General features: G+C 38.3%; 1 protein-coding gene across 12 annotated transcripts in view; it reads right to left on the bottom strand.

The window, feature by feature from the left end:
* The window catches only part of LOC5579480 (cAMP-dependent protein kinase type II regulatory subunit), a 351461-nt gene that overhangs the window by 80819 nt on the left and 249102 nt on the right, over window positions 1-21540 (bottom strand). Inside the window, exon 1 of one of the 12 annotated variants that reach the window (XM_021842001.1) lies at window positions 3245-3696. The exons of 10 other annotated variants lie outside the window; for them this stretch is intronic. In XM_021842001.1, the coding sequence (XP_021697693.1) occupies window positions 3245-3284 (40 nt within the window). In that variant the 5' untranslated portion in view covers window positions 3285-3696. Of the gene's footprint in view, window positions 1-3244; window positions 3697-21540 lie in introns of those variants that run through there. One more of the 12 variants, XM_021841998.1, reaches the window with a different exon arrangement.

Here is a 21540-nt window from a genome sequence, read left to right as displayed (position 1 = left end):
GACGAAACCGCGACGGAATTCGACCTTTACGTCTTTTTGGCACTGAGATTAATGTGACTGATCAAGTAAAGTATGTCGAAGTCATTCTAGATTCCAAACTTTCATGGACACCTCACATTGATATCAGAGTCAAAAAAGCTTGCATGGCCTTCGGTCAATGCCGGCGAACCTTTGGTAAAACTTGGGGCCTCAAACCCAAATATATCAAATGGATTTACACAACAGTTGTTCGACCAATATTGGCATATGGATGTCTTGTGTGGTGGCAAAAGGGCGAAGTGAGAACAATCCAATCAAAATTGGGCCATCTCCAAAGGATGTGCTTGATGGCGATGTCTGGTGCGTTCTCTACAACTCCCACAGCAGCGCTTGAGGCCATTTTCGACGTTGCGCCACTACACATATATCTTAAACAAGAAGCACTTTCTTGCTATTACCGTTTATGGGTACTGGATCTACTGGAGAAAAATCCAGTGAATCGTAGATCTACACACACTTCGTTGTTTCCACTTTTGGTGAATTGGGACAAAATTGTCCTTGCTCCAAGTGATCTCACAATTGCTCGTAACTTTCCTTACAGGACATTTACCACACAATTCCCTTCACGGGAAGAGTGGACGTCTGTCTATTTGGAAAGAAGTATATCAAACAATATAGTATGTTACACTGATGGCTCCCTTCTTGAAGGTAGAGCTGGTGCAGGAGTATATTCTCGTGAGCTAAGGCTGAATCAGTTTTACTCACTTGGTAGAAACTGCACCGTTTTTCAGGCGGAAATATTTGCTCTTATATGTGGAGTGCAATCAGCACTTCAACAACGCGTAATGGGTAAAGTCATATACTTCTGTTCAGATAGTCAGGCTGCTATAAAAGCTCTCGCTTCGGCCAACTCAAGGTCGAAGCTTGTTATCGCATGTCGAACTCAAATTGAGGAACTGAATTCAGTCAACTCTGTAAACCTTGTATGGGTACCTGGCCATTCTTCCATCGCTGGAAATGAATTGGCTGATGAGCTAGCTCGCGATGGAGCATCGCATGACTTCATTGGCCCTGAGCCGGCTATTCCAATTTCGAAGTGCTGGGTGAAGCTTCAGATAAACTCTTGGGCGGCAACTCAGCACAAGCAATATTAGAATAGTTTGGAGTCATGTCGTCAAACAAAATTGTACATTACTGCGCCATCTCCAAGGGTGGCGAAGTATTTAACAAATCTGTCAAAGCAGAATTGCAGTCTCTTGATCAGAGCGTTGACAGGCCACTGCCGACTCAACTATCACATGGCAAATATTCAGCGTGCTGACTCATTTGTGTGTGATAGTTGTGACTCCGATTATGGAACTTCGTATCACCTGATATGTAACTATCCAGTTTTTTTCGCAAATGCGATTCCAATTACTTGGTAAACACTTATTAAGTGAAACTGAATTCAGAAGCCTGAATCTTCAGGACATTCTGTTATTCTTAACCCGCTGTGGTCATGAGCTATAGGCTCTCTTTGCGCTCATGCGTTTTGCAGTGCCCTTTTTAGGGCGCTGCTCGAACCCATTGTGGTATGGAGCTACATGCTCTCATTTCGCTTATGCGATCTTCCCTCTTCAAGGGACCCCACTCCTATTTCCTCCCATCTTTCCCTTCCCTTTCCTCTCCCATTGGGTAGATGATGAAATAGGCCCAAATATGGCGATGGCACAAATCTCCCAACTGGTTGGGAACGTGCCTTTGGAGCCGGCCTTCTGATACCTGATACCTGCACTGTTACTTTCCCAATATAATCTGGGCTGTAGCAGTAGAACAACACAGAGTTTCATGATATGCAGCGGATCATGATTGTTACAGAGAGCAAATAGTGAGAGATTCTCTCATTTTTTTCCAGAATTGAACCTCTGATCTTGGCTAATCAAGAGGTTTTCTTCCACCATATTTTGGAAAATATCCTTAGAATTTCTGCAGAGAGTTAACGTCATAAAGGTCGAATAACTAATGCTCCATATGGCAACCTCATACATTTTAATAACTAAATGTAAATCCGATGTATTAGAAGCAGTAACTTATGACCATTTGCTCTGATTAAGTCACACAACGACCATCAACGTACAAAACACCATGTGTTCAGTGCGAAACCTTGCGTGAATCGAATTCCATAAATCACTTCGATCCGATTCGATACAGTAATACAACCAACTACGCTCTCGCAAGGAAACTCACAAATCAAAACACAGGTGACAGAAAAATTAGAACTGGTTCCTTATATTAGCTATCCAACAACACAACACTTGGTTGGCAATTAGATCGAAGCCGGATGATAATTGAAATGTTATCCGCACCGGATTTGGCGACGACAACGTATTCGATACGCTTAATGCGTAATGTAGTCTCAAATTAAGTGTGACACATTACACGTTGATGCTGGGCGCCATTTATGGGCGAGGCGACAATCTGTTGGGGGTCATTCTCGGGTCCGGTGCTGCCGGTGTGCTGCTGGATTACCTTCTACGAATAACGCAGTGTGCGTATACGCTTGGATGATCGCGATGATACGAGAAGTTATAGACAAGCTTGTTGCTCACACCTAGTGTGCAGATTTTATGCAAGCCGATGATTCCTTTGAATTGGAAAAATGAATTGTTGAAGGCTGACGATGCTCACATCATCCCTTAAAGTAGCTTGAGGCTATTTCTGGGATCGTGTTCCGATCAGTAGAAACATTATGGTCGTATACCAAGCTGAGCTTTGAAAGTTCCTTTTATTCTTGAGTAACGTAGTTCAGTGTAATTTTCTTCTACTTGGCATAACGTCCTCACTGGGACAGTGCTTGCTTCTCACCTGTTCAATGAGCACTTCCACAGTTATCAACTGAGAGCTTTCTTTGCTAAAGTTGCCATTTTCGCATTCCTATATCGTGTGATAGGTACGATGATACTCTATACGCAGGGAAGTCAAGGAAATTTCCATTACGAAAAGATCTTTGACCGGCCGAGAATCGAACCCAGACACCTTCAGCATGGCTTTGCTTTGTAGCCGCAGACTCTAACCACTCGGCTAAAAACGGCCCCCTAATGTGTGGCCTTATAAATAAATAACCAATCGAATTAGGTACTATACAATTTAATTTCTGCATAAAACCAACAATTATTTTATAATAACGTTACTTACACAAAAACTACAGTTCTGCAACTTGAAAAACTTGTTATTAAAAGGCAGTATGCTTCTCTTGTGGTACATTGTCATATAACCTTAGCCCTACCTTTGGATATTTTTCCGCAGCAAAGAATGGACAGCATCATTTATACAAATTTTTTCATGCACTTCGACCACTATTATGAATTCTTTGAATTTAAACTATTACATTGCTTCACGTTTCAAGAACTGATGATGCTATACATTCTTCAACAAGCCACACTTTCCTAATTAACTGGCAAAACTAGTTGAAGAGCACTCTCGAATCAATGCACTGCCATAATTTGCAATCAGTATCGTGCTCACTACGCATAAGTACACACATCAGCACACACTGCCTGCCCTCTTGCTCAGATCAATATCAACCTGATTTAACGCAGCATCTACTGACTGACCTACAGCAAGCCGATTGGCAGCACAATCATTCAATCGACACGAATTGGGCACAGAACCGTGTGCCAAACTTGCAACAGAATAGGTAGGTACCCGCTAAACCGCAATTGCACAAGCACTGCCACTGCACTACCCGTCCGGAGACCATCGACACCGATAGCGTTCGGACAAAATGCGTTTTAATTATATTGCACATGCAATGTGTTTTTGGTAGCTCTCGTAGCTGTGTGCACATTCGCGTTTGATCGAGTTTGAACTCGTACGTAATAGGTACTTGCCCACCCCTCGGAATTCGGAGATGTCAAATCAGATAGTATGTACTAACAAAACTAGCGAAATTTTACTACTCGGCGGATGCTGATCAACTCCACGCAGTGTGCAAACGTAGTGGAAGGCTATCGACAATCAAAGTTTCAAATCTTTTTGAATTGCAGCAACAATAAGTGAGACGAACCGAAGTTTTTGAAATTTTGGGTGTTTCTGTTATAACACAGCTTGTTAAATATACTTTCATAGCTGCCTATTTGCGGATATTGACTCGCAATAAGTCAAAACAAATTTGTCATTGATGACTTCAATACAAAACATCGCTCATGAAATAATTCGCAAAGCAATTCCAACGGCAGAATTTCATTTGATGAGTGCTTTTCAGGATATTTGTTAATATCCTGGTAGCCCTATTTGTTTTTTTCTTTTCTAGAAACCCTTCTACGATTGATTTGGTCTTAACCGACTCTAGTCACCTTTGTAGCCAACTGATTATTACTCACGCTGATTTTGATTCTGATCATGTCCCTGTTACATTTCAAATATCCCAAGTATTTGAATACTTACCATGATCATACCATGATCAGATTCTTTTCAATCCTATCAGATCCACTTTCAATTATTTGCGAGTCGACTGGAATACATACGAACATACATCGATAGTAATCTTGATGATAACATTTCTTTGCAAACAAATCTCGATATTGGCAATACTCCCGAAACTCTAACTAATTCCATAGTTGAAGCAAGAGGCATTGCAATACCAAAATGTGAAGTCAAATTCGAATCCGTGGTTATAAACGATGATCTTAAACTCTTGATTCGTCTTAAAAACGTGAGGAGGAGGCAATTCCAACGCACTCGCGATCCTGCTATGAAAATTAAATGGCAGGATCTGCAGAAAGAAATTAGAAAACGATTTTCACGATTAAGAAACGAAAATTTTGAAAATAAAATTTCTCAATTGGACCCTGGCTCTAAGCCCTTTTGAAAATTATCTAAAATTTTGAAAAAACCTCAGAAGCCAATACCTGCATTTAAAGAGGAAAACAAATTATTACTAACTAATTGCGAAAAAGCTCAAAAACTTGCTATGCAGTTTGAAGCGCGCAAAATTTTAATGTAGGACTTACTAGTCCAACAGAAAATTAAGTTACTCAGGACTTCGAAGATATTCTCAATCAAGAGAACGTTTATGAAAATTCCTGAGAGACTGATTTTGAAGAAGTGAGAACAGTTATTAAAAAAATATCAAAAATATGAAAGCTCCTGGCGATGATAGAATTTTCTACATCCTCATCAAGAAACTTCCAGAAAGTAGCTTATCATTCTTAGTTGATATATTTAACAAACGTTTTCAGTTCGCATATTTTCCTAATACATGGAAATATGCTAAAGTTGTACCAATTTTAAAACCAGACAAAAATCCTGCAGAAGCTCCTAACTATCGTCCAATCAGCTTGCTTTCCTCCAATAGTAAACTTTTTGAAAAGGTCATTTTGAACAGATGTGGACCATATCAACGAATATTCTATTTTTGTTAATGAACAATTCGGATGCCGACATGGACATTCGACCTCTCATCAACTTTTACGTGTAACAAATTTGATCAGTTCCAACAAATCTGAAGGCTATTCCACTGGTCTAGCTCGTCTAGATATAGAAGAAGCATTCGACAGAATTTGGCATGTAGGCGTGATTGTATAATCAAAAAAACTTTAATTTTCTAACATACTAGTATAATGCAAAGTTATCTGTCAAATCGTACACTTCAGATTAATTATCAGAACTCCTAGTCTGAAAGACTTCCTGTAAGAGCTGGTGTTCTTCAAGGCAGCCAATATTATACAATATTTTCACATCTGACTTACCTGAGTTGCCTCATGATGTCAAAAATCTTTGTTTGCGGATGACACAGGCCTCTCCGCCACAGGACGAAGCCTGCGTGTCATCTGTAGTAGATTGCAAAAATGTTTGAATATTTTTTCTTCATGCTTGCAAAAATGGAAGATTTCTACTAATGCTTTCAAAACTCAACTAATAATATTCCCACATAAACCAAAAGCTCTTTATTTGAAATTTTCAAGTAGACATGTTGGCACGATGTGAGGGGTTCCAATAAATTGGTCAGATGAAGTTAAGTATCTAGGGCTCATTCTAGATAGAAATTTAACTTTCAAAAATCACATTGAGGGCATTCAAGCCAAATGTAACAAATATGCAAAATGTCTGTATCCACTTATTAACAGAAAATCGAAACTTTGTCTCAAGAACAAGCTTTTGTTCTTCAAATACATTTTCAGGCCAGTCAAGTTGTAAGCTGTACCAATATGGACTAGCTGTTGTAATACCGGGAAGAGGATTCAAAATAAAATTTTGAAAATGATTCTGAAGATTCCTCCCTGGTATAGTACTAATGAGTTGCATAGAAGACCAGTCGATACTTCACAAAGGAAGAAATCTCGGCAGGGTCCTGAAACAATCATCGTTAGGATTGTTGAATAATCCACATCAAGATTTTTGAAGAATCCTCATTAGCATTCAGAAAGAATCCATTGGGATTCCAGATTCCAGAATTGTCATCTTGATTCTTTAAGAATTCTCGTTAGCAATGTGGAAGAATCCACATCACAATTCTGAAAAAAAAAATCCTTATCAGGATTCTGGAAGAACGCTCATAGGGAGTCAGGAAAAATACTCATCAAAGCTCTAAAAAAATGTAATCAGCATTCTTGAAGAATCATCATCAGGATTCTGGAAGAATCCTTATTAAGATTCTGGAAAAATCCTCATCCTCCTTTTTTGAGTTTTTTGGAAGAATTCTCATCCGCATTCCGGAAGAATCGCGATTTTGGTGGAAGAACCCTCATCAGGATTTTGGAAGAATACTCATCAGGATTCAGGAAAAATACTCATCAAGTTTCAGGAAAAAATCTGATCAGGATATTTAACAAATCAGGAAAAATTCGCGTCAAGATTATGGAAGAACCCCTACCAGAATTCTGGAAGTATCATCATCAGGGTTCTGGGAAAACCCTTATTAAGATTCTGGAAAAAATCCTCATCAGGATTCTGAAAGAATCATCATCAATATTATGGAAGAATGCCTATCAGGATTTTAGAAGAATCATCATCAGGATTTTGACAGAATCCTTATTAGCATTTAGAAAGATTCTGGAAGAATCCTCATCAGGATTTTTGAAGAATTCTCATCAGGATACTGGACAATTCTTGTCAGTTTTTTGAGTTTTTTGGAAGAATTCTCATCCGCATTCCGGAAGAATCACGATTTTGGTGGAAGAACCCTCATCAGGATTTTGGAAGAATCCTCATCAGGATTCTGGACAAATCTTCATCAGGATTCTGAAAGAATCCTTATCAGGATTCAGGAAAAATATTCATCAAGTTTCAGGAAAAAATCTGATCAGGATACTTAACAAATCAGGAAAAATTCGCGTCTTGATTATGGAAGAACCCCTATCAGAATTCTGGAAGAATCATCATCAGGGTTCTGGGAAAACCCTTATCAAGATTCTGGAAAAAAATCCTCATCAGGATTCTGGAAGAATCATCATTAGTATTCTGGAAGAATTCCTATCAGGATTCCAAAATTCAACTAATAATATTCCCCTTCTGGAGTCCACTTTTATTGAATTAATTTTTATTATTTAGAGATATTATGCTCTGTATTATTAATATATTATTGATGTATTTGGTTTTTAATCAAGCTAGAATGTGTGCAATAGCCTGGGACACGGTTACATGGAAAAAATTAGACTCCCGCTCCAGTCCACTTTTTGGGTTGCATTTAGGTTCCATAACAACTGTGCAAAATATCATCTCGATCGGTGAAACCATATTTTAACGCCAGCCTTTTAAAGGGGAGAATCCTATGCTTGTGAAAAAAAGTTATTAAGCATAGACTATTCGAAAATTTCATCCAATTTTTGTTGTTATTCCTTAACGCGTTAATCAACGTCGCCTTGCCAATAGGTTTTCATAGAATAATTTTTTTTCACTAGTGTCGGATTGTTTCGCGGCCTTCGGCAGCATTCTTCATCGTAAAAATACCTATCAACGTTTGTGCTCAGAATTTTTATAGAGGTCATTGGGCGACCTCTGGTTATTTTTTTTGTAATAGTAAGATTTCCCATAGAAAATTCCATACAAACTTTGAACGGCTGGCGCTAAAATAAGGTTTCACCGATCGAGCTGAAATTTTGCACAGTTGTTATGTTAGGCCGCATAACATGCAATCCAAAAAGTGCACTGGAGCGAGAATCTGAATTTTGTCCCACACTAGTGTGCAAGTTAAGGTCTTCCCAGAGTTCTTTGGATTTTGGGCATAAATAGAAATTTCAAGAAGAAAAAACGCGTTGAATTTTCTGTCTGTTTTGTTCTGAATTTTTACTTTAAACACATTTTTCCATAGAGCATAGACATGTGGCACCATCAGCCGATTCGGATTTTCACCAGCCGAATTGAAAAAAAAAAAAAATGCGTAACCGAAGTAAACGTGACAGAAAATTCAAAATGCAGCCACCCGCGCGCTTGGCTTGCTGCGATTCATCTACATAGAAATGATGAATTGATCTTCACTCATGTAGCTTTGCGTAGTAAAATTAGACTAAACAAAAAGTTAAAAATTGTGGCCAAGGTAAAAAAAATGTGCCCTCGACGTGTTATCGATCGTGACTCACATGAATGAAACAATATGGAAGAGCACATGCCAATGACACCTCCACCGTGGCTTTCGATGAACTTAGTGAGAATGTTCTGATTATTATTATTGTTTTATTCAAATTATTTGCATATCAAAACAAATATACGAAAGTGGTCCAAAATGCCACTTTGAGGATTTGCGGGTGTTCATTGGTGAAACACATTCTATTGACATACATTTTTTTTAACATTTCAACACACTTCATGAAAGGTTTTCATTTTTTCAGGATGCATACATTATAGACTGCTGTCGAACGGGAGGGAGGTCAGAGTCACTTTTCTTTTCGTTTCAGAGAGCAAGTAAGGGCGCTTAAGCCTAGGTTTCAGAGCCAGAACATACGGGCTAAATCCTTGTGTCCCTTCCTAGGAAAAGGACAAACAACATGGAGTGCCCATTAACATTCTTAGCAGCGCCACTTCCAACGATTTTGTCTAGCTCCCTGAATGGAACGATTGGTACGGTTGTCCCTTTTTCTTCCTTCACAATATTTAAAAGTATTTCGCCTTTCATGTTATTCATTCGTGAATCATCTAATCGCCGGAGTTTTTTTAAATACCTTCAAACCCCAAGTCTGCAAATATTAATGCTGATCAGAAAATAATGGAAGATATTTTGTTATTTCCAGGATGCTTTTCAATATTTCAATTTGGCAATTCATCATTTCAATGTAGAAGAATATCTTAGAATACTGGATCCAAGAAGATCCGACCTTTGGTGGTATATTTTGAAGAATCGTTGTGTTGTCAAATCAGGGTTTTGGTAACTAAGTGAGTACAACAGGTTTTCTAGTTCATCCTTCGATCGTTAGATGTTTTTTTATATGGCACAGGCCCTTATCTATTCATAGCAGTAAAATGAGTATTGTTATAATTTGTACCGATGTCCTAGGTCCTCCAAGGATTTCATCGCCTTGGGATCTACAAGCGCGATCAATGGTCTATCGATAGTTTTTTAATATGGCACAGTCTCTTAACCATTCATTTAAGTCATCGGAATATTTTATTAATTTGTACGGATGTTTTAGGTCCTCCAAGGACTTTATTGGGATCTACGACCGTAATAAGTAATTAGAAGTTAGTTTTTAAATACTCCATAGGCCCCTAACCATTCATGTGAGTAAACGGTGTATCGTATTAATTTGTGCGGATGTTCTTGGTCCTCCAAGGACTTCATCGAATATAGTCCTTAGGATCTACAAGCGTAACCAATTATCAATAGATAGTTCTTCAATATCGCGAAGGCCGATATGCAGAGCCGCGTCCACGTTCGAAACCATGGGTATGACAAACGTTGGAAAATATTTTATGCACAGTGAGGCTAAGAACGATTTCAACCCTGAACTGTACATTGAACATTATATTAGTTGAGGATGTTCTACTGTTTCCAAGCGCTTTAACGATATTTTCAGGAGATTTTTTTCGCTTAACAGAAAAAAGTGACATAATTCTTAGTTATTTGACTCCCATATAATTTGTATAGAATGAAAAGTTGCTGAGAAAAAAAAACAACTAGATTTTCTCAAAACTAGGTTTATGTCACTCCCTTTGCTTCTAACCCCGTCATTTTCATGCCAGTCATTACCACAAGATTTAGAAAGCTGTTCGTTTTTGAAATGCTGGTAGCGACTAAGTGCCTAAAAATAGGAAATTGAAGACCTCTTGCAAGAAAAAAGAGGCCAATAAGAGCTCTAAAAGGAATCAAAAAGAGGCCGAAAAGAGACCAAACAGGAATCAAGAAAACATAATAAGAGACAAGAGATAAGAAAAAGTTTGATTCTAGCGTTACGGCAGATATTTCTCAAAGATCTAACACTTTTTTGAGAATTCCTCGTGATATTACGACAAGTTTTACTGTTCGTATTTTTCATGATTTTTTCTAGGAATTTTATCAGAAATTTATTTAGGTATTTGCCTAAATGTTCAGTTATGCTCCGGAAATTCCTAAAGGAGTTCATTCAGTGATTATTTCCCAAGGAATTTCTCCAAAAATTTTATTCAGGATTCCTCAAGAATTCATCTTTAAAGATTATTTCAGAAATCATCTGAATTCTTTCAAAACTTCTTTGAGAAATTTTTCAAGAAGGTCCTATTTCCTCCAACATTTAATTAGTGATTCATCCACCGATTTCCCTGCGACATCCTTCAAGACTCCTGGCAATAACTTCCTCTAAAATTCAATCAATATCTTCTCCAGAAAATTCTGGGGCCTTCCTTAGCCGAGTGGTTAGAGTTCGCGGCTACAAAGCAAAGCCACGCTGAAGGTGTCTGGGTTCGATTCCCGGTTAGTCCAGAATATTTTTGTAATGGGAATTTCCTTGACTTCCTTGGGCATAGAGTATAATCGTACCTGCCACACGATATAGGGGGAGATCCCCCAGTACCGGACACTTAAGCCACTAAATTCATAATTCGAAAAATATTGATTTTATGGGCACGTGTTACCCATTCATGATAAATATTATCATTTTTGTAGTATACAAAAATATAATTGAATATATAAATATGAATTTTGACAATGCATTATGATGATGTATTTTAGTACCAAATTGATCGATCTTGAAAGGTGGCACCCAATACCGGACACGATCTGGAAATACCTCGAATTCTGCAAATTTGAACATCATTGAATGTGTACACTATAGGAATAGTTTATAATTACCAATTCAATGCATTTGCAACATTTACAAGAATAATTTGAGTTTTTATTGGTTTGCAAGATGCCTATCAAAAACCTCTTCCATATATGATGAAAAATAGCACATGTTACGATATTGTTCTGAATGTTCATTCTACTTAATTTTATTGCATGTTTGATACCATGATCGACGGAATCCATGAAAAATGAAAGTATTTTGAAACACTGACGCAATAATTACAAAGATATCATATAACAAATCAAGCTGTCCGAAACTGAGGGACAGGAGGTGCTTAACGAAAATTGTAATTTGTCCATATTTAGTTCAATTATGGTTCAAAATAAATTCATACTATCAAATTAGGATTATGTTCGATCATGCTTGCGTGATCCAAAGTATTTTTTTCATATTCAAAATAATTACTAAATAGGCTCAACATTAAGAGAATACGTCAATTTTTTAAAGATTTTCAAACTTTCCTACTTTTTCAAAAAGGCATGCAAATTTCAAGGATGGGAACATTAGTCTACAAAATAGCTTTCTTTTCTACTAATACACCATCTTGATTGGACCATGATTTCTCAATGTTTCGACTTTGTCCGGTATTGGGTGCTGTCTGGCACTGGGGGATCTCCCCCTACGAATGCGAAAATGGCAACTTTGGCAAATAAAGCTCTTAGTTAATAGCTGAGAAGCAGGCTCTGTTCCAGTGAGGACGTAACGCCACAAAGAAAAAGAAGAAGAAAATTATAGGGGTTTCTTTTAAAATTGTCCTCCAGGATTGATATAAGATTTAAACAAGGAATTTATCAAAAGATACCTGCAGCAATCGATCCAGAGATTCTAAGATTTGTACACAATTTCCTCCAGTAGATAATTCCTTGAGCTTTTCTCAAGTAAGTTTTGAACATTTTTTTTCGAAATTCTTCCTGGAATGTCTTCAGGGAAATGCCAAGAAATTTTTTCTTGAGGTATTTCTAAGGAAAATCCTAGAGGTAATCCTACAGAAAATTTGGATAAGTTATTAAGTCACCCTTAAAGAACAAGGATATCTGCAATAACTCCTGGACTCTTGAAGAAGTTTTGGAAGATCTCCTTGATAATTTGCTAAGCTAATTAAAAAAATATAAATCGAATCTCGGGATAGTATTCCGCAGGATTTTCAAAAGAAATTTCTCGATAAAAATTGGACAGAATCTCTATAGAAATTTGTGTAGGAATGATCGGAGGAATTATTGGAAAAATGTGCTGTAACTTTTGAAGAATTCATGGGAACTATTTGAGATATTTTTCAAGCAATGTTTGGTAAAACTACAGGAGTGAAACTTGCATGAAATTCTGGAAAAAAATCGTTAAAAAAATAGATTTGTTCGAAGAACCCCTCAAAGAATTTTGGATTTTTGCGAGGAACCGTGAAAGAATTCACATAAACAGGTGGAGGAATTCTGGCAGGGTTTCTTGTAAAAAATATTAGGATCTCCTAAAGTAACAACTGGAGAATTTGGTTGAAGGATTAGTGAAAAATATCCGGAGGCAATTCTAGGATAGTTTTGGAAAGAATAATCAAAGGAAATTACTGGAGGTAGTAGCTTCGGAGTTTTTAATGATTTTTCGGAGCGAATGCTGGAGGAATTCTTCTGAGCATCCTTCAAAAAATTGCTGGAAGAGTTTATGGGAAAATTGGTAGGGAAATCTCTAGAAGAATTTCTGGAGAGATCCCTGTAGAAGAAAGTATTTTAAATAATATTACTATGATAATACCTGTAGCTTTTCCTCGGGGAACCTGAGACGAATTTCTTGAAGAGGCTCTTGAACCCGTTGAATAGTCTCAGAGGATTTATGTATTTGGAGCCTGTACAATTTTGCATCTGGAATTAATGCAAGCAGGATAAGGAACAGAGATTTTAGAGACCATTTTGGGTCAAGGTTAAGTATCTATTACTTTACATTAAATGGTCTCTATTTAAAATATAGGCTTTTTAGAGACTTGCATCCAATATTTCGCTGGAATTCCGTCAAAAATTCTGCAAAAAAATCGTTTCAACTAGCAATTATTACTATCAGTTTCTCAGGAACTTCACTACAGTTATTCTCAATCGATCTTCTCACAATCCAGAACCTTTAAGGGTCATGCACAAACCATGTAACGCTTTACTAGACAGTAGAATACAATGGAAAACCTTATTGTGTCTTTCATCCCCCATAAGAATAAGTGAGGCGTTGATCGAGTATGAATATGTATTGAAAAGATGATAAATAGTTTAATTTATAAGTAGATGAAAAAACCGAATTTAGTACTATACCATTTAATTCCACTAGAGTTTGTATCCTTTGACAGATACGCGTATTTCGACCTCAACTGTAAGGCCGTCTTCAGTGTCGTGTACTAGACTCGACTTCGTCAGTTCGTGTACTAGTCGAGTCTAGTACACGACACTGAAGACGGCCTTACAGTTGAGGTCGAAATACGCGTATCTGTCAAAGGATACAAACTCTAGTGGAATTAAATGGTATAGTACTAAATTCGGTTTTTTCATCTACTTATAGGTATTCTACTAAACAGCTCGAAGATTTATTATCAGTTTAATTTATGTTTCAAGCATTCTGCCAATCTTGTTTTTTTTGTTGAATCGTGGGTAAATCCGCTTGTCGTACCCGTTCCGAAAATACCCATATTGCATGGGTTTTCAACGATTTTCCGAAACCAGAGGCCGCAATGTTGGATTTCAAAATAGCGTAGGTAATCGATTTTCGTAATCCACTTCGTGCTCGTTCCGATAATACCCATATTGCAAGGATTTCACTTTCCAAACCATTCAATTGTACCCGTTTCGAAAATACCCATATTGTATGGGTTTTCAACGATTTTCCGAAACCGGAGGTCGCCATATTGGATTTCAAAATGGCGTCGGACATCGATTTTCATTATCCCCTTGTCGTGCCCGTTCCGAGAACAGAGTTGCTTAATATTAATCATATCAGCTGATGGCTGATGCTCTAAAACTATTAATATCACTTGCGAGTTATCAATATCACTTTGAATTGACAACCAACAGCAGTGAGGCGACATCGCACTCTAGATCATAATCACTGCAGAATGAGCGATTATGTGGTAATTATCCATGCTATTAATGTTTTTCTGTGACCAACACATAGTTTCTATCTGCAACATTGTCTAAAATATCGTACTGAAAAATTGCCATTTTATTTGCTTAATTTAAGGCTAAACTTAACCCATCAGTGATATCCATAGTCTATCGCCATCAATGCACTAGTGAGTAGACAGCATGATGTTCATGTGAGATAGATTGATCCGAATTATATCGCAGTCGGCCTATACAAATCAGCAAATTTTAAGCGTTGATAGTGACAGCGAGCAACTCTCTCCGAGATGAGCCGTATTGCAAGGGTCAACCCCATGTCAACGATTTCCAAATCGGAGATCGCCATCTTGGATTTCAAAATGGCGTCGGACTTCGATTTTCGTTATCCACTCTTCGTATCCGTTCCGAAAATACCCACATTGCAATAGGTTTCCAACGATTTTCATCTCATTCAGTCCATTCCATTGCATAATTTTCCACATGATTGTCTAAACTCAATTTACGCACATCGTAAAAAAAGAAACGTCAATTGAGTTTGCGTAAAAAAGACTCCATAAATTGATGTTTTAGTGTATTAATTCACGTGCGTTGGTCATTCCTGCTTCAAAAGTCCAACAAAACCGAATAAATCTGAAACAAGCTGCAATCGTTCGCGACGGCTACCTACACACAAAAATGACATTCAACAGGTGACTTCGGTAATAGATACGAATAGCCGCGTAAGTATTATGCCATCAATCTCAAAATCTCGACGAGTGATACCTGCCCACATCCCTCTCGGTCGTGAGCTTGCACGTTAACGCTGATGCAGAACGTGGAGTCTGGAGGTGTGATTTTCAGTTTTGACGGCGCAGCCAGCCAATCGATTGTTCAGTTTCTTTCTGGTGTTTCGTGACTGTGTGAACGTAATCAATCAAAATCAACAAGTCAGGGCGGGAGTTGATGGGAGGACTGTGCAATTCGAGGGGAGCAACACAATGTATTCAGAGGGTAATGCGTGACTACTGGGCAAAGTTGGATATGAGTGAATTATTTAATTATAAGAGAGACAAGTATTTTTTGTGCCTGAGTATAAATACATTATGCAAATATCTAGGAGAAACATTGAGCAGAATATTGAAGAAATTCTCATAGGGATTCTGAATGAATCTTCAGTAGGATTCTTGAAGAAACATCAGTAGGATTCTGGAAGAATCCTCAGCAGTATCAAGATTTTGGAGGAATCTACATAATTCCTCATCAGGATTCTGGAAGAATCCTTATCGTTATACTGGAAGAGTCTTTCATTGAATGTATCCTCATTAGATACCGGGAGAATCTTCATCAGGTTTCTTATAGAATTCTCATCAGGATTTTTCTCAGGATTCTTGAAGAATCTTCATTAGAATTATGGAGGAATCCTCATCAAGACTTTGGAGGAATCCTCATCAAGATTCTAGAGGAAACTATATGAGAATTCTGGAAGAATCCTCATCATGATACTGAAAAAGCCTTTATCACGATTCTGGAAGAATTCTTATCAGGATACTGGAAGAATCATGATCAGGATTCTGGAAGAAACCCAATCAGGATTCTGGAAGAAACCCAATCAGGATTTTGGAAAAAATCCTCATCCTTATATTGGAAGAGTCTTTATCAGGATTCTGGATGAATCCTCATTAGGATTCCGTGAGAATCTTCATCAGGATTCTGATAGAATTCTTGAAGAATCCTCGTCAGGATTCTGATAGAATTTTCATCAGGATTCTTAAAGAATCCTTATCTGGATTCTGGAAGAATGCTCATTAAGATTTCGGAGGAATCCTCATCAAGATTCTGGAGGAATCTACATGAGAATTCTGGTAGAATCCTCATAATAATAGTTTTTGAGTCCTTATCATTATTCTGGAAGAATCCTCATCAGGATTCCGGGAAAATCTTCTTCAGGAATTTGATAGAATTCTTATAAAGATAATTGAAGAATACTTATCAGGATTATGGAAGAATTATAATAATAATTCTGGAAAGATCCTAAACATTCTTCTAAAAGAATTTTCATCAGGAATCTGATGAAATTCTTATCATGTGTCTTCTGGAAGAATCCACATCAGGAATCAGAAATGAAAAATTACTTTATAATCTTTCAAAATTCATAATTCTACCATTTGTTTTTATTCTGTGAACAGTTTCATCCGCTTCCTTCAACCTCAACAACATAAACCGGCAAGGCAATCACTCGGCACCCCATCTGCCATTAGCCATCATCCCACTATCCCACTCATCCGTTTCCGGAAAATCGTTGTAGAGCGAACAAGGTTGTTTTCACAAGCAACTTGTTGACTCATCTAAAAATAAATTCTATTGCCCCACTCAATCTCAACGGAAGTGAAGTAGCCGGCATATGCTCCGGCTACCTGTGTCTCACCCTTTCGCGGAACACACAAACAGTAGCGGTTTCAGGCAGATAACCGATCTACCCACTCTTCGACGACGACGACGACTAGCAGAACTACAAGATAGCACTTGTCGAGCGGCTCGTGTCTGGCGTCTCGTCTCTCAAGTCTCCCGGACAAAATATACACCTCATCCGACCCCTTCATCACAGGCGATGTCTCTCAAGACTAAAAAACCAGACCGTTTTGGAGCAAACAATTTCAATCGAATGATATCTTTTTTTTGTCTCACAACAACCCTTAGTCACAGACAAAAAGAATCACATTTCATTTGCAGTAGTAGTTCAGAATTTTTAGTAGAATTCACCTGCTTATAAGGGAAAAAAGGCTTTCAATTAACTTAACCTAACTTGACCAAAAAAGTTTCAAATAAAGAGCTTCTGGAGAAATCTTCCATTTTTGCAAGTATGAAGAAAAAACATCCAAACTTTTTTGCAATCGACTACAGATGATACGCAGACTTCGTCATTTGGCAGAGAGGCCTGTGTCATCCGCAAACAAGGATTTTTGACATCCCTGAGGTAACTCAGGTAAGTCATAACTCGATTACTTTTTCAAATCGACGTGAGTAACTTTCATACGGGTTTGAGAAAATTAATTAGGAAGAATCACAACCTGTCTTCTAAAACTGTTTTAAAATGAATCACTTTTTTTACATTTTTTTGCCGTGTACATCGCGTAAATTTTGCATACAATCAGCTCGCGTTCAAAATTAGGTAGGGTAGGTGTACCAGTTATGGCCATAGTGGTTCCCTATTTCGCCATACGTGATAATCAAGTTGTTTTCAAGTTTTTGATCTTTTTGTGCATTTAAGTAGTAAAATATCAATTATATCTTGATGCTCGAACATTCAAAAAGTTTTAAAATGGGACATTTTGCTTAATTTGTCATATGGTGAAATAGGGAACCACTATAGCCATAACTGGTACAGTTTCCCTAGTTTCTATTATTTCCCCAAAAAAAAAAATATAACAAAATGATAAGCCGTCTCATTAAGTTACTTTCAACGTTATTGTACCAGTGTAAAATCGGCTCAAGTAGTGTTTTGTTTTGATTCGTGGTTAAGTCACTTTGTCTCCCCATACAACGGAGCGGAGAAAGTAGCCGATGGGTTGCAAAAGTTGAAATTCTTACTTTCGCCGTTTTGAAATTCTGGATTTAAATGTTCTAAAAGTGAAAAATCAAGTTGGGTAAGAGCGGAACGTGTGGAATTTTGTCTGCGAAACACGTATGATGATAAAGTAAGTTTGTTCACTTTTCTGACTTAAGACTGTTTGAATAATTTTTCGAGATATGTGAAAATATTGTAGAATAATGGTCCCAAAATTCTGCCTTGAGGAACATCACCTCTTACAGGAAATCTTTCAAAATTGGAGTTCTGATAATTAACTTGAAGTGTACGATTTGGCAAACAACTTCTAACAATGTATGTTGGAAAATTCAAGTTTTTTAATTTTACGATCAAACACTGTCGAATGCTTTTTCTTTGTGTAAAGAAAAAGATCAGTACAATAGCCTTCAAATTTGTTGAAACGAATCAAATTTGTTACACGTAAATGTTGATGAGTGGTCGATTGCTCAAATGAGCGACAAATTCTAAAGGAATTTGTTCTAAACGTTACGTTTGTTTATCTGTGCCTCAGTGGTTCGCTTACTTATTTGCTGCAATTTGTAAGATTGTAAGTACCCAGCTACTCGGATGGCTACCGACCTGGCTGTTCCGTCCCCTATCAGCTAACACGAGATGCGATAAGAATTTCAGCATCGTCAATGATGGTCGTTGAGTTTATCGATGTCTTGAACTAATAACCGCCATCGATAGACGAAACACGAGATTGGAAGCATGTTTATTTTTCAGATTGAAAACTGAAAGTCTAGGACATTTCGGAGCTTCATCTCAATCACTTCATATTTCAAGAAATTTCAAACATGTTTCGATCACAAGATTTTTTTCATCAGGTACCGAATTCATGACTAACCACAAAAATGGAGAAACGACAATCAACCTGGCAACGAAATAAGGACTATGATTGTAAAGTCGGCACCTGGAACGTCAGGACCTTGCATGAACCTGGACGAGTAAGCCTTTTGGCTCGTGAATTGCGAAAAGTTGACGTTTGTGTGGCTGCTATTCAGGAAGTTCGGTGGCTAAGATCTGGAGAACGTGAATTCAGAGCGGTGGACCCCGTCGCTAACACTGCATTCAACTATAACATCTACCACAGCGGTGTCGATGAAGCTGAAGACAGATGAAGGCAGACGAAGCGCGTTATTAGGTGAAAGCCGATCAACGAGCAGATCTGCGTATTGAGAATTCGGGGCAAGTTTTTAAACTACAGCCTGATCAACGTCTCTACACCGTCAAACGACAAACCCGATGACGTGAAGGATGCGTTTTATGAATGTCTCGACAAGACCTACGCAGAATGCCCAAAACACGACGTGAAAATTGTCATCGGCGACACTAACGCGCAGGTCGGAAAACAGCACTTCTTCCGCTAATGATTGGTACAGAGAGCCTTTACTCCGTTACCAACGACAACGGCCTACGTTTAGTGAGCTACTTTTCACACAAGGATATACGTTAGCACATCAGGCGACAACTAAATGGCGAACTTTGCAACTAAATTGACCGTGTTCTGGTAGATGGCCGACGTTTTTCCGACGTCATCGATGTTAAAACTTTCAGGGATTCTAATATCGACTCAGACCACAAACTCGAGCGCGGTTATCAACCGTTTCGAGTTATAGACATCGGAAATAGCTGCGTTTCAATATGCAACGCCTGTCAGTAGATGGTGTAGTATCGGACTACCATCAACCAACATTAACCTCAGCGATCTGTGGGAGTCAGCCCACGGAGCGGTGAGCACAGTAACGCGAGAAGTGGTAGGCACTGCTCAACGAATACCAAGGAATGGTTGGTCCGACGAGAAGTGCCAGAGAATGACGGATGAGAAAAACGCGGTGAGATGCTGAATGTTGGTGTCTGGTACCCGTCAGAGCAGAGGGTACAAGGAAGCAAGGGCAGTAACTACTCAGGCGCAAGAAGCTATGGAACAGAACGACATGCGACGGTTCTATGAAACCGTCAATGGTGTGCGGAGACAAAGAGCGCCGTCTTCCGCCATGTGCAGCGACCGCGAAGGAAACGTGCTGACGTATAAAACAATGGTGGCCGCCAAATAAAAAAGTATTTCGAGTAACGGATATAACGGAAGCGGATCTGATAGCAGAATTTAAATCGATAACGATGGACAGACTGTGGAACCACCAACGCTAGATGAGGTAAAGAAAGCTATTGATGGGCTGAGGAACAACAAGGCTGCTGGGAAGGACGAACTCCCGGCCGAACTTCTCATACACGGGAGTGAGCAGCTGCACGAACTCTTTCACCGTATCATTTCGAGGATATGGCAGTAAGACCAAAAGCCTACTAGTTGGTTGGATGGTTTCATTTGCTCTTTGTATAAAAAAGTGCGCCAATTACCGAGGGATAACACTCCTTAATTCGGCGTACAAAATCATCATGTTCAACAGATTGAGACCGCATGAGGTTTCTCTTGTCGGCGATTATCAAGCTTGTTTCCGAGAGAGCCGATCAATGACGGATCAAATGTGTCAAATCCTAGATGAATTCCGAGAGTACCACTTGCACACTCATCATCTGTTTTTAGATTTCAAAGCAGCGTATGATCCAGTGAAGAGAAACGAGTTGTGGCAAATTATGTCCGACCATGGCTTTCCGGTGAAGATGATTAGACTGTTTCATGCAACACTTGAAGGATCGAAATCATGTGAGCGGGTGGTAGAGGAGGTTTCGGCATCGTCGTGAGCAGTCTTCTAAGATCATCTTTTTACTCTGAGATTTGAACAAGCATGCTTTGAATTCATCTCAATTTTCAGGATCGTTTCCAATCTTAATTTTTTCCGATCTCAGTGAGCGGGATTTATTCTGGGATTCAATCCCAGGATGGAATCGTCATGAACGAATTGTCATTGTTTTTCAGCTAAGGTGGTGAGAATGTGAGATCGTGTGAACGGTTGTGTGAAAGAGCGCATGTTTGGTCGTCTACTGGATATTGTTAATCGCTATATTTAGGATTTCTTTTCAGTAATGAAAAATATTCCCCATACACACGCATTGATTGAACCGGAACAGATAAGCTGTTATTATTTCGCTTGAAGGACGACCGATGCTGGAGAAGATCAAATGTGGCAGTAGCAGCCAATAGTTTATAAACGAACTGTCCAAGAGCAATAACCTGCTTACCAATAAGTGATTGTTAGGAATATTACCAGTGAATTCGAATTAAATTGTTACATGACAAAAGAAATTTTATACAAAATGACGACTTTGTTACATACTACTGGTGTGTATAAGTTTGATTTTTATATCGATCCTGTTCATTTGAAACCTAAGCTTCTGAGTATTTGTACTTCCATTTCCCCGTAGAATTGTTTGGTAAGAAGATAAATTATTATCGAGTGGTGCATTTGAAAATACAAACAACCCTTCCATATAAACCATGACAAATAAATAGCTGATAAAATCAATATTATTGCTACACATTTTTTTGTTTTTAATGGTCGCCTTTATCACGTTATTGTGACTGTCGTTATTTTAACCATTTAATTTTCTTTCTCCATTAAGACACTAAGTCAGATAGAGGTAAATTGTATTGAACTAATAAACAAATGTTTGAGAGCTGGTGGTGGTTTAATTCTTGTTGATTGTTCTGCTGCAGCATATTCTTCGCAGAATAACGAATATAACTTGTATGAGTGCCACCTGCTCCGCAGAAACG

This window comes from Aedes aegypti, chromosome 2 (assembly GCF_002204515.2).
Source record: "Aedes aegypti strain LVP_AGWG chromosome 2, AaegL5.0 Primary Assembly, whole genome shotgun sequence".
Classification (NCBI taxonomy): Eukaryota; Metazoa; Arthropoda; class Insecta; order Diptera; family Culicidae; genus Aedes; species Aedes aegypti.
Note: the sequence above shows the minus strand (reverse complement) of the source record. Positions and strands in the feature narration are given on the sequence as shown.